A 12581-nucleotide genomic window follows, 5' to 3' on the forward strand; every position below is an offset into this window, starting at 1 on the left:
TTATTTTTGAGAGACAGAGCATGAGCAGGAGAGGGGCAGAGAGAGAGGGAGACACAGAATGGGAAGCAGGCTCCAGGCTCTGAGCTGGGAGCACAGGGCCCGACGCAGAGCTCGAACACATGACCATGAAGACAATGACCTGAGCTGAAGTCACACACCTAACTAAGCCATCCAGGCACCCCTACCGTGAAATTTTTTTTAAAAGACCGAAATGGCCATTATGCATACAAAAAAAAAAAAAAAATACTCCACTCATCAACAATCAAATAAATAAGTTAAAACAAACATCAATTTCTTTCAATTAACAAAGCTTAAAAAACAGAAATACTCCAATATTCAGATGACTTTAGGGAAATTAGCAAATTCATGAACGGTTAGGCTTATGTACATGTAGCTGGTGTAAAGTTTTTCACCAGATTTTTATAACATTCATCAACACCTTGAAAAAGCACACAGGTTTTGATCTAGCAATTTTATTTTTATGAGTTTCCAAGAAAATTAATAAAAGGTATGGACATTAAATTTAGCTTTACAGGGATTCAGTACAATATTAAAATAATGAAAAATTATTTAAAACTGAGAATATCTAATATGAGAATTTATTATAAATTCTATTATATATCCTTCACACGATGGAAGTCTGTGCTACCATCACAAACACTAGTAAATACAAATGCTGGGGTATTAATTTTTTTGAAAAGCAATTTGAAAATAACTAATTTTTTTTTATATATATACACGTGCCTAGATATTTGTACAAGGATGATGTTTGCATAAGCGGCATGCTTATAAAAGCTAAGGACTGTACACAACTAAAAAACAATTACATACACAGCTATTAAACGAGGGATACTATACAGCTGTTATAGTGAATGAGAAAGATCTATATGCGTACTCATACAAGATGTCCAGATTTTCCATAAAAAAAAATTTTTAAGAGGTTTTGGAACACTGTTATAAATATTCTAATTTTTTATAAAATGTAAATTTTAGGGGTGCCTGGGTGGCTCATTCGGTTAAGCGGCCAACTTCGGCTCAGGTCATGTTCTCATGGTTAATGAGAAATAAATATAAAGCTCTTTATATATCCAAAAAAAAAAAAAAAGTAAATCAATGATTAATTAGGACTGGGGGGAGGGGGAGAAGCAAATGAGAATATGGAGTAACTGCTAATGGGTACAGTTTCTTTGGGGGGTAATAAAAATATTCCTAAATTTACTGCAGTATTAGTTGTATAACTCTGTGAATACACTGAAAACCATTAAACTACACATTTTAAATGACAAAAAAAGGTGCAAAAAAAGTATGTATATAGCATGGCACCTATTTTTAAGAGTGTGTATGTATGCACATGCTTATTTTTGCAAAAAGAGAAGGATAAACTAAAAACTAATGGGAAATCTTTACATATGTGTATATGTAAAAAAAAAAAAAAGGTTTTTTAGGGAAGAGACAGTAAATATTTTTGTAATTATTTTCACTTTTGAATGATGCAACTATTTAACATACTCCAAACACAAGACTCAATCAAAAGATTTAAAGAATAGGGGCGCCTGGGTGGCTCTGTCAGTTAGGCATCCGACTTCAGCTCAGGTCATGATCTCATGGTCTGTTGAGTTCGAGGCCCATGTCGAGCTCTGTGCTGACAGCATGGGGCTTGGAGCCTGCTTCCGATTCTGCGTGTCCCTTTCTCTCTGCCCCTCCCCAGCTCTGCTTACTCTCTCTCTCTCAAAAATAAACATTAAAAAAAAAAAAAACTAAGAAAGAATACCTACTAATAAGTGTAAAAGAAAAATTTTTAAGTGACCATTTTGTAATTAATTTAATAACTGATGCAGGTGAGGATCATTAAGGGATCAAAAATACTGGGTGAAAAGCTATTGGCATTACAGGATGTTACCATAATCTCAAAGTATTACCCTACATATTACTCAATAATCACAAAGAGGGGGAAAGCACCCATATAATGAATTCAGGCAGACACAACTTTAAACAAATGATTAATGTTACATCAACATTATGTGACATTTGGTATTGATGCAAAATAATGTACAAGACATCATCCATTTAGGCTTTTTCTTGCCAAAAATGTATGACCTAAACCTAGCTTTGAGGAAACAATAAATAAATCTAGATTACAAACCATCTTCTCAGACAAGCCTGAATTCTTCAAAAGTATCAGTATCATAAAAGGTGTATAGGGACCCTATTCTAGATTAGAGCAATAACACAACAATAATCAAATGAATGTGTGGATCTTTACCACCAGGTCAAGAAATTGTAAAGGTTATATATAAATATATAGTGGCGGGGGGCGGGGGGGGTGTGTGGTGGCGGCCCCTGGGTGGCTCAGTCAGTTAAGCATCTGACTCTCAGTTTTGGCTCAGGTCATGATCTCGTGGTTTCTTGAGTTCTAGCCCTATGTCAGGCTCTGTGCTGACAGTGCAGAACCTGCTTGGGATTCTCTCTCTCCCCTCTCCCTGTCCTCCTCTCTCTGCCTCTCCCCTACTCATGCTCTCTGTGTCTCTGTTACAAGTTTTAAATAAACTTAAACGCTTTATAAAAAATATATACTTGGGATAATTTGATTATACTAAAACTGTATTATGAATGAGTATTATCAACGTTAAATTTCTTAGGTATGATCATGGTTTTATGGTTATACAGAATAATGAAGCACAACTGTAGATAGGGAAGACATGCTAAAATATCTAGGGTGTGATATCATAATGCCTGCAACTGACTTCAAATGACTCAGAGGAAAAAAAAGGTCATACAAATGGGGAGATAAAGATGGCAAAATATTTGAGGATACATGTTTTCGTTGTTCTGTTCTTCCAACTTCTCTGTAAAACTGAACTTTTTCAAAAGAAAAGGTTGGGAAAAGGGAAGATTAAAAATAAAAAACAAAGAATATTGCATACATTTAATAGACACAGGTTTTACAATCTTCAAACACGTATCACAAAAATACTTACCTTACTTGAAGTTGTAAGCAAGAATGTCCTTTGCAGATTTTCCTTTTCAGCCAAACAGAACTGCAGCCTGCCAATCTCTTCTTTAAAATGAGTAATCATGCTTTCTTTATTCCCATCTAAATTCTTTAGAGTCTGGACCTCTGACACAAGCTTGGTATTTTCTATTTCGGTATTCTTCAAATGTACCTGTTAACAGTGCTTGAAAATGTCAAGAATATCCTAACTCCATAACCTAAATTACTCAAATTTCAAAATACCACTGTTTAGCCCAATTATGATCAAGTGATGGGAAGACCTACTAGATCAGGAGTCAGGAGACCCAAGTTGTACCAAATAACTAGCTAATATGTGGGAACAGAACATAACCTTTCTAAGCTTTTTTGTTGTTGTAAATTTTCCATAGAGATTATATCTAAGGTCTAACAATATTACCTCATCTCTGAAGTTTTCTCCTTCGATTAATGCTTTTTTTTTTTTTTTTAAAGATTTTTAAGTTCTCTTTAAAAATGCAAATCAATTTGGTTGCTGTTGGGGGTACAAATTATTGTTATATAGTCAGATACAAAGGTATGGCGAGATTCTGGAAAACTAAAGGGGTACATTCAAGAACAACATCTTAAGCAATTCAATTTCTGGCTGGTGAGAAGTACTGTCATTTACTTCCTGTGTGCCTAAAAATACATTTGATTCATTAACTCAACTATATTAATTTTCCCAGGAACTTTGGCAGCAGTTTGCCCATTAACAGATGCACAAGTCAAATTCCATAACTGGAATTATAAAGAGTATAGATATCTTGTGTTCACTATAAAGAGTATCTTGCTTTGGTTAAGAATACCAGAGAGAAATGAATTGACATACTTTTCACACTTGACTCTAAATGTGTGACTAATGAAACACTAATTCCTGCTCACAAGGATGGAAAAAAACTCCAGGAGTCTCTGGGTGGCTCAGTCAGTTGAGTGTCCAACTCTTGGTTTTGGCTCAGGTCACGATCTCGCTCACAGTTCATGGGACCAAGCTCCACATTGGATTCTGTGCTGACAGCACAGAGCCTGCTTGGGATGTTCTGTCTCTCTCTGCCCCTCCCCACTGCTCTCTCTCAAATAAACGTTAAAAAAATAATAATAAAAATAGCAAAGAATTCCAGATTCTCTGAAGGTGTCACCAGCCAAGACCTTTGCAGCATCACTTTAGAAACACTATCTAATTTTCGTAATTACCAGCTCAAGTGTTTTATCAATTCCTCTAAATTCTGATAGGACAGGGATGGGTCATATGATCTAATGGGGGGCTGAGGAGAGAGACAAAAGTAATCTCTCTGGTTATTTTTATAAACAATATGGAAAGGAAAGCATGTTTCTGAGGTTAAAAGTAGAACACGATGTCTTATCACACTAAATGGAGACTCCTTTCCATAAAAAAGAAAAACTACAAAAGTCTCTAAGGAAGAGTTTTACTTCCAGTTTTGGGGAAACACACAAATGAAATACTGTTTGGAATGCTGGGAGGTTGGGGCAGAGTGTATTCAAATGAAGAGTTCAATGTCACTTTGATCCCTACTGATAATGCTTACAGAAAACTGGAGATATTATCACACTATAAAAGAATAAATCCCCAAGACACCTCATTCTTTCTCTTCCTTCCAGATACGAAGTCTTTTAGCAAAGGACTTGTCATTCAGGTGTAAAACAGACACAGAAAGTGGAAAAAAAAGCACAAGACCTAAGGGAGAAACAATTTAGAGCTGTAAAGGAAAAATAAATTTTGGATTTGCCCTAAAATGTGCTTACCAATCCTCTACAAACACAAGTCCTATTCTAATAACAGAAAGAAAAGAAAGGCAGTGTGAAAAATGACCATTTTAAGGATAGGTCTTTTCTCTTTCCAATAACTTGTCCTTGTTATTATCATTCACTACACCTCTCCACCATCACTGGTTTACTTAGGATCTTCCCAAACCCTTCCCAATACTAACTAGTCTGCCTTCAGAATTCATTTTATTACTGAATTGAAGTGACCGAAGACATAGACATTGTGTTTCTCTTATTATCTCCCACTGTGCTACCAAGAAAACGACACGGAAAGCACTTTATTCACAGAGAAATAATGCTCAGGTCTTTTCCTGGCAAAAAACCTGAAATCCTCTCAGTGAAATTCACAGTAACATTGAGTAAAAAATTATGAGATGCCAGATTTTCACTTTGTTAAAAAATGCTTTATAACTTTAAAAGTTTAAGCTGCATTTTTGGAGAGTGTTTGCAAAAACACTATGTCAACAGTAACCCAACTACATCAATTTCTCTAGGTATCTATTATTTCCCTTTTTCACAAAATCTTGTTCAAAAATCAAACATTACTTTGAGATATATATTCTTATAAAGGGTCAAATCATAAAACCACCTACAAGTGAATCATCACTATTTTTCTTCCTGTTTTGAGAGTGACACACATGCACACACACATGCTCTGGGGAGAAGCTATTCAAGAAATAAAATGAGTATAATCCATGGCATGTAAAACGTCCCCATCCATGCTCTCTGCTCTAAGTTGCATGGTGGATTCAATATTTTTTTTAATTTTTATCTTCCTAAAAAAAAAAAAAAACAAAACGAAACAAACAAAAAAAAACCCAACAACAAACCACCACCACCACCACAAATAAAAAGGAAAAAACCACTGGCAATACAAATCATATTCCAGTTTCTACGTGCAAATTGTAGGTCTCAAATACTAAATATATATACGCACAGGTGTAGGTTTTTCTCTAATCAAATATATACCACAATACATAAGCGAGCCCTTTTCTAATCTAATCAAGAGACTGAATCTCTCCAAATAATACTGACTAAACTCAAAAAGTTCTTGAAATTCCTCATCTGGAACTGCCTTCAAGAACTGCTGAGCACCTGGGTGGCTCAGTTGGTTGAGCGTCTGACTTCAGCTAAGGTCATGATCTCGAGGCTCGTGAGTTCGAGCCCTCCGTCGGGCTCTGGGCTGACAGCTCAGAGCCTGGAGTCTGCTTGTTCTTCTGTGTCTCCCTCTCTCTCTACCCCATAACCCAGTCGCATTCTGTCTCTCTCTCAAAAATAAACAAACATTAAAAAAAAAAAACTGCTAAGATAAGAACACTTAAGATAAACATGTCTCAATTTATATCCACATTATTGATATTTAGGCTAACCGTTCTATTTCAGAATCATTTAAAAATGAAGAACAATTTCAAAAGGTAATGATCTGTCAGATTTCTTAAATTATTTTTTAACGTTTATTTATTTTTGAGATGGAGACTGACAGATCATGAGCGGGGGAGGGGCAGACAGAGGGAGACACAGAATCCAAAACAGGTTTCAGGCTCCAAGCTGTCATCACAGAGCCTGATGTGGGGCTCAAACTCACAGACCACACGATCATGACTGAGTGGAAGTCGGACACTTAACTGAGCCACTCAGGCACCCCAGAAAGATTATTTTTTAAAATGACATTCTCTGAAGATTATTCTAAAAGTCAAACTCTGAAACATAATGATCATCACAGAAATAAATTAATGTTCTAAGATTTGTATGTTCTTAAAGGGGGAAACAATTAGGTTTTATAAATTCTAATAAATAAGTATCTTGTTATAGTATTAAATCTCTTTGACTTATCATGTATTACCTGCTAAGCAACTAAAATACCAGCAAATTCCCTGAAAACTTTTAGGGACTATACACCATGGGGTAGTCTTAAAAGGTCCCCAAATCCTTTGATACTTCCTCTCTGCAAGAAGTGGAACTCAATTCCCTTCTCCTTAAGTGTTGACTGTACCAAGTGACTTGTCTTTAATGAATAAGACAAAGTAGAAGCACCAGCATACAACTTCGCTGGCTAGGTCACAAAGTGCACTGGGACCTCCTCCTTGCTCTCTCTTGGATAGCTCACTCCAAGGGAAACGGACTGCCATGTTGTGAAAACATTCAAAGCAGCCACTGAGGAGGCCACACAACAAGAAATTGAAGGACATCCTGCCAAAAGTCATTTGCATGAGCCACCCTGACAGATCCTCTGGTTCCAATCAAGCCTTTAAGCTGACTGCAGCCCTTACCAACATCCTAACTAACTGCAACTGACCAGGAGACCCTGAGCCAGAATCACATAGCTAAGCTGCTCCCAAATCCCTAACCACTAAGTTTTGGGATCACCTGTTACACAGCAAGAGATAACAAATAGAAATGGAAAGAATAAACTACCTTATAAAGTTCCTTCTCATCCTTTTCGGTCTTCAATTGACATTCCAGTTGTTCTCTTTCACACTGTGTCTTCCTGAGTTTATCCTTTAAACTGAATTAAAGTAACATTAATACAGACCCCAAAAAAACCTTCTTTAAAACATTTTTGGAACATAAAATTATTTTTTAAAACCATCAGAAATACCTGTCTAATTCAGTTTCTTTTTCGATCGCTTTATGTGTCACTGACACAATATCTTCCTCAAGCTGGAGAGCTTTGGACGTAGCATCATTGTATCTCTTCTTAAACTCTTCATTTTCCGTTCTTAAACTTTGTGATACTTCAACAAGACCCTTAGAAACAACAAGGAGTATTTTGGGAAACGTAATTTCTATGACAAATTTGCAAATCTTTAAGAAATCTATGTATTCTTAAATTGTTAATCCCACATTTGTCCCCTCTAAAATTTATAAACTAGATTAAAAACTAAACCTGAAACTGAAATATACATTCAACTTTATATATACCAAATGAAACAATTATTAATTTCCTTTCCAGACTTCTCAACCACCAATTGTTGATTTCACAAACTTCTCCACCAGAGGGCAGGCAACAAAATATGAGAGAAAACATTTTAAACTGGTCACTTTCATTTTTGACATCCTGTTTTTCAATGCTACTCCAGTGACAAATCAGGTTTCAAATGATACTACCAAGGTTAACAACTTATTACAGCACAGATCGCTAAGTGCCACTGATAATTATACCAAAGCACTAAGTTAAGATACAAGTCTAAAGCAAGGTTCCTAATGATCCTGCCACAGTGGCTCAGAGGCCTGAATACTCAAAGAAACTGAAATACAAAAGTAGTAAATGCAGTTAAAAAAAAAAAAAATTACTTCTATTTAAAATAGAATATTCCACTTTGGACAAATAATTTAAAAGTTTAAAAAAATTTTAACACATCAAGACATTTAACTTATAAGAACTTGGTCAAGCTCCTCGCTAAGCCCAACTTATGTCTGTAAAATGAAGATAATAAAGCCTCTTCTCCCTCACTTTATAAAATCATGAGAATCAAATGTATCAGTGCATATGAAAGTACTGTTACGGAAAACTATACCTCAAAGAACTGATAAATTAAAACAAACTGGTTTTGTTAAAAAATACTTTTAAAACTTTCCACATATAAAAGTACCACCCATCTAGGCAACAGCAGAAGCTAAAGGAAAGCACCAGTCTTACAATTTAAATGTAACAAATGTTATACAGTATTTACAAACAACTTTTTCATAAAGTCAGCCAAATTTTTTACTTATAAGGGAAATACCACTTTAAATATATCACTAAAATATAAAAATTGCTCCAGCCCCATACTGGGTGTAGAGATCACTTAAGAATATGAAAATTGCTATGTTGCATCTTCATTAAAAAGCTCATCACAATATTGGTCAGATACACTCTCTTGGTTTTATTTTTGCTCAAAGCAAATGTTTGTTTACTGAATCTGCAACATTAACTAAAGACTGTCATACAAAAAAACTAAATGCTTGTCTGATTCCAATGACCACAGAAAGCAAATAATATTTATTCCCTCTGCTGTAAACTGCTGTCAATATCCAAGGATTCTTGCAAAATCTGACACATTTTTCATTTATTTGTCTTGCTCATTTATAAAGATAGCCAGAGAGGTTTCTAATGGCTGTGTTTTGTTTTCTTTTTTTTAATTTTGTATTGCTGGTTTTACCAAATGCTCTTTTTGCACAGTAAATAGCTTACAGATTTAATCTAGGTATTTCTTCCTAAAACAAAGATTAGATTGCCTAGAAGCAAAAACTAGTTTCTGAATCTGTAACTAATGAAGTTCTATATCAGGTAAACAGCATTCTAAAAAATGTATGGGCCAAGAATCAGAAGATTCATAAGCAACTAAATGCAAAATATTAACTGCTTTACCTATGAGCCAAGTTAACTCTACAGTGAGTCACAAATTAATTCTAATGTAACTTGAAGAGTCTTAACATCTTTCTCCAGTACCCATTAAAGCACCTAATAGCTTCTCAGCATCCATACCGATTTTCTAAAGGCATGAAAATGCTTGAGATTCTTTTTCAGGCCTCTAGTTCCCATGTCTGAGTGAAGCATATAGCATCTCAATATGGCTAGGTCCTTCTTAGCATGAAAAGGACATTAAAGTCTGTAGTAGTACACACAAACTAAAACTCCTGCTTTCTTTCAAAAACCAACTTTTTAAAAAAGAATTTAGAACACAATCTTTGAAAAGCACTTGAAATTTAAGATAAATATTCAGTCAATATTTGCGAATCATGCCCCAAAACATAATTCTAATATTAAAGTAAAACTTAAACAGATTAAGTCTGCTACACTGTGTACCAAGATAAGAACAATTACAACAATGGAGACAAAAGGAGATTAAGGGTTTTGGACATTTCAAATTCATGTAGCCGAATTCATCCCCTCCTCTGAGATTAAAGAATCCCTGCTACCACGAGCCACTATTAGCAATTCCTTCAAGTCAACTCTCAAATATGAACCAGATAAAAATAAATAAGTAAGCCAGCCACTTGGGTGGCTAAGCACACACTAAAAAAATCTGAAGTAACAGAACATACTTATTCTCATGTTTAAAAAAACACCAAATTCTGATTTCAAATTAATACAATCTGAAAAAAAACAGATATAATATTAGGACAACTGGGGTGCCTGCGTAGCTCCGTGGGTTGAGCAACCGACTCTTAATTTTGGCTCGGGTCATGATCTCACCATCATGGGATCGAGTCCAACATAGGGCTCCAGACTGAGCTTGGGGCCTGCTTGGGATTCTCGCTCCCTCTCTGCCTCTCTTCCCCCCTCAAAATAAATAAATATTATCATGGACAACTATTTTGAAAAAGTATTCTGGATTCAAATGTATACAGTGGTAAAATTTAGTAAATTAGTACCTGAATGCTCTAAACAGCAAATTATTGGCAAATGGATTATGTTATTGAGGCCCTTGGGTGGCTCAATTGGTTAAGCATCTGACTTCAGCTCAGGTGTTGATCTCAAGGTTCATGAGTTTGAGCCCCACATCAGGCTCTGCAAGGACAGCAGGCAGCCTGCTTTGGATTCTCTTTTCTCTTTCTCTCTCTCGCCCTTCCCCCACTTATGCTCTCTCTCTCAAAAATAAACATTTTAAAGGATTATGTTTTTTTTGGAAATTGTTAGATTTTAAAATGAACCTTACTCATCTGACTTAATCTGGCTTTTCTCAAACACTCTGCTTCCTGAAATCAACTAAAACACTGAGCTATATACAGTTATCTACATAGAATATAAGGGCATCTTCTCTGGTTTCTAGAAACATACCAAAGATATAATTAACAATGTTCAATAACATCTTCACGGCATTAAAATGACAGGATAAAAAAACAAAATAAATAATAATTAGGCAATTCCTCTTTCATTAACACTGCCCCCATAAATACAACCTGTTCAGGTTACAGTTGGGTTATTTGTTTTTGTAAACTAATCTGAAATAAGTTATTTTAGCATGTTTATTTCAGTTTATTTTTTATTTTTGTTTTAGAGAGCGTGCTAGCAGGGGAGAAGGGCAGAGGAGAGAGAGAATCTTAAGCAGGCTCCATGCTGAGCTCAGAGCCCAACAGAGGGCTCAATCCCATGACCCTGGGATCACGACCTGAGCCAAAATCAAGAGTCAATGCCCAACCGACTGAGCCACCTAGGCGCCCTTCAGTTTATTTTAGATCTCTGAATTAAAATATCTTTAAAACTTAAAAATTCATATAATGTCTTCGGTAACAAATTTATCTTGAGAAAAACTTATACTTTATTTGAGGAGCAACAACAAATTCACTTAAAAAAATCTGCATCAAGAATAACTATTCTTCTTTTCCAAGAAGACTACTTCTGTCGAAAATCTGCTAAGAGCAAATACACTTATATTCTACCTTTATAATACCAGATTCAAAGGATTAAATTTTTTGGTTAGAGCTAAAAGGGAAGTTAGCCTACAAATAAATTTATTGTTTAAGTTATTTCCTGAACACATATACATTCCACAGACAAGTAATTTTTAATTTTTTTAACATTTTATTTTATTTTTTGAGAGACAAAGAGGGACAGAGCATGAGCAGGGGAGCGGCAGAGAGAGAGGGGCACACAGAATCTGAAGCAGGCCCCAGGCTCCGAGCTGTCAGCACAGAGCCCAATGCGGGGCTTAAACCCACAAACACAAGATCATAACCTAAGCCAAAGTCAGACACTCAACTGACTGAGCCAACCGGGCACCCCATCCACAGACAAATAATTTTTAAATTAGATTTCATGTGTATTTATTAATAAGGGAATATGAAAAAAATAGGACAGTATAATTTTACTTACACTGTCTTTTAATGAAGCTGATTTCTGTGTATTCCATTATAATGCTTATTACACATGGATATGTAACATATTTACACACAGATCAACAGAACAGAAAAAAAAAATACACCAATGCATATATGGTCAATTAATTCACGGAAAAGGAGCCAAGAATATACAACGGGGAAAAAACAATCTCTTCTCTAAATGGTGTTGGGAAAAGTGGACAGCTACATGCCAAAGAATGAAACTGAACTACTACCTTACACCACATACAACAAATCAACTCAAAGACTTAAGACCTGAAACCATGAAACTCCGAGAAAGAAGCTCCTTAACACTGGTCTTAGAATTTTCTGAATTTGACACCAAAAGTGAAAAATAAAGAAGTGGACTACAGCAAACTAAAAGGCTTCTGCACAACAAATCAAATTATCAAAATGAAAGCGACTCCCAGGGCGCCTGGGTGGCTCAGTCGGTTGAGCGTCCAACTCCGGCTCAGGTCGTGATCTCGCGGTCTGCGAGTTCGAGCCCCGCGTCGGGCTCTGTGCTGACAGCTCAGAGCCTGGAGCCTGTTTCAGATTCTGTGTCTCCCTCTCTCTCTGACCCTCCCCCATTCATGCTGTCTCAAAAATAAATAAACATTAAAAAACAAATAAATAAGAAGTGACTTCCAAAATGGGAGAAAATATTTGCAAATCAACCATGTGGTAAGGGGTTACTATCCACAATTATTTTAAAAATCATACCAAAAAATACACTGAAGTACATCTTATATTATCAGTATTCAAGTTAATATATTTTATGGTGGGGTGCCTGGGTGACTCAGTCAATTAAGTGTTCGACTTCAACTCAGGTCATGATCTCACAGTTCATGGGTTCGAGACACGCATGGCTCTGTGCTGACAGCTCAGGGCCTAGAGCCTGCTTCAGATTCTGTGTCTTCCTCTCTCTCTTTCAAAAATAAACATTAAAAAAAAAAAATGTATCTTATTAAAAAAACTCAATTCA

At 35.8% G+C, this 12581-nt stretch overlaps 1 protein-coding gene across 2 annotated transcripts in view; it reads right to left on the reverse strand.

Annotated features, from left to right (window-relative positions):
- Nucleotides 1-12581, reverse strand: part of TAX1BP1 (Tax1 binding protein 1) — an 87421-nt gene that overhangs the window by 39605 nt on the left and 35235 nt on the right. For both annotated transcript variants that reach the window (XM_027075171.2, XM_027075170.2), the window contains exons 6-8: nucleotides 7392-7540; nucleotides 7208-7298; nucleotides 2979-3164 (exon numbers count right to left, since the gene is read on the reverse strand). In XM_027075171.2, the coding sequence (XP_026930972.1) occupies nucleotides 2979-3164; nucleotides 7208-7298; nucleotides 7392-7540 (426 nt within the window). The remainder of the gene's footprint in view (nucleotides 1-2978; nucleotides 3165-7207; nucleotides 7299-7391; nucleotides 7541-12581) is intronic.

This window comes from Acinonyx jubatus, chromosome A2 (genome assembly GCF_027475565.1).
Source record: "Acinonyx jubatus isolate Ajub_Pintada_27869175 chromosome A2, VMU_Ajub_asm_v1.0, whole genome shotgun sequence".
Lineage (NCBI taxonomy): Eukaryota > Metazoa > Chordata > Mammalia > Carnivora > Felidae > Acinonyx > Acinonyx jubatus.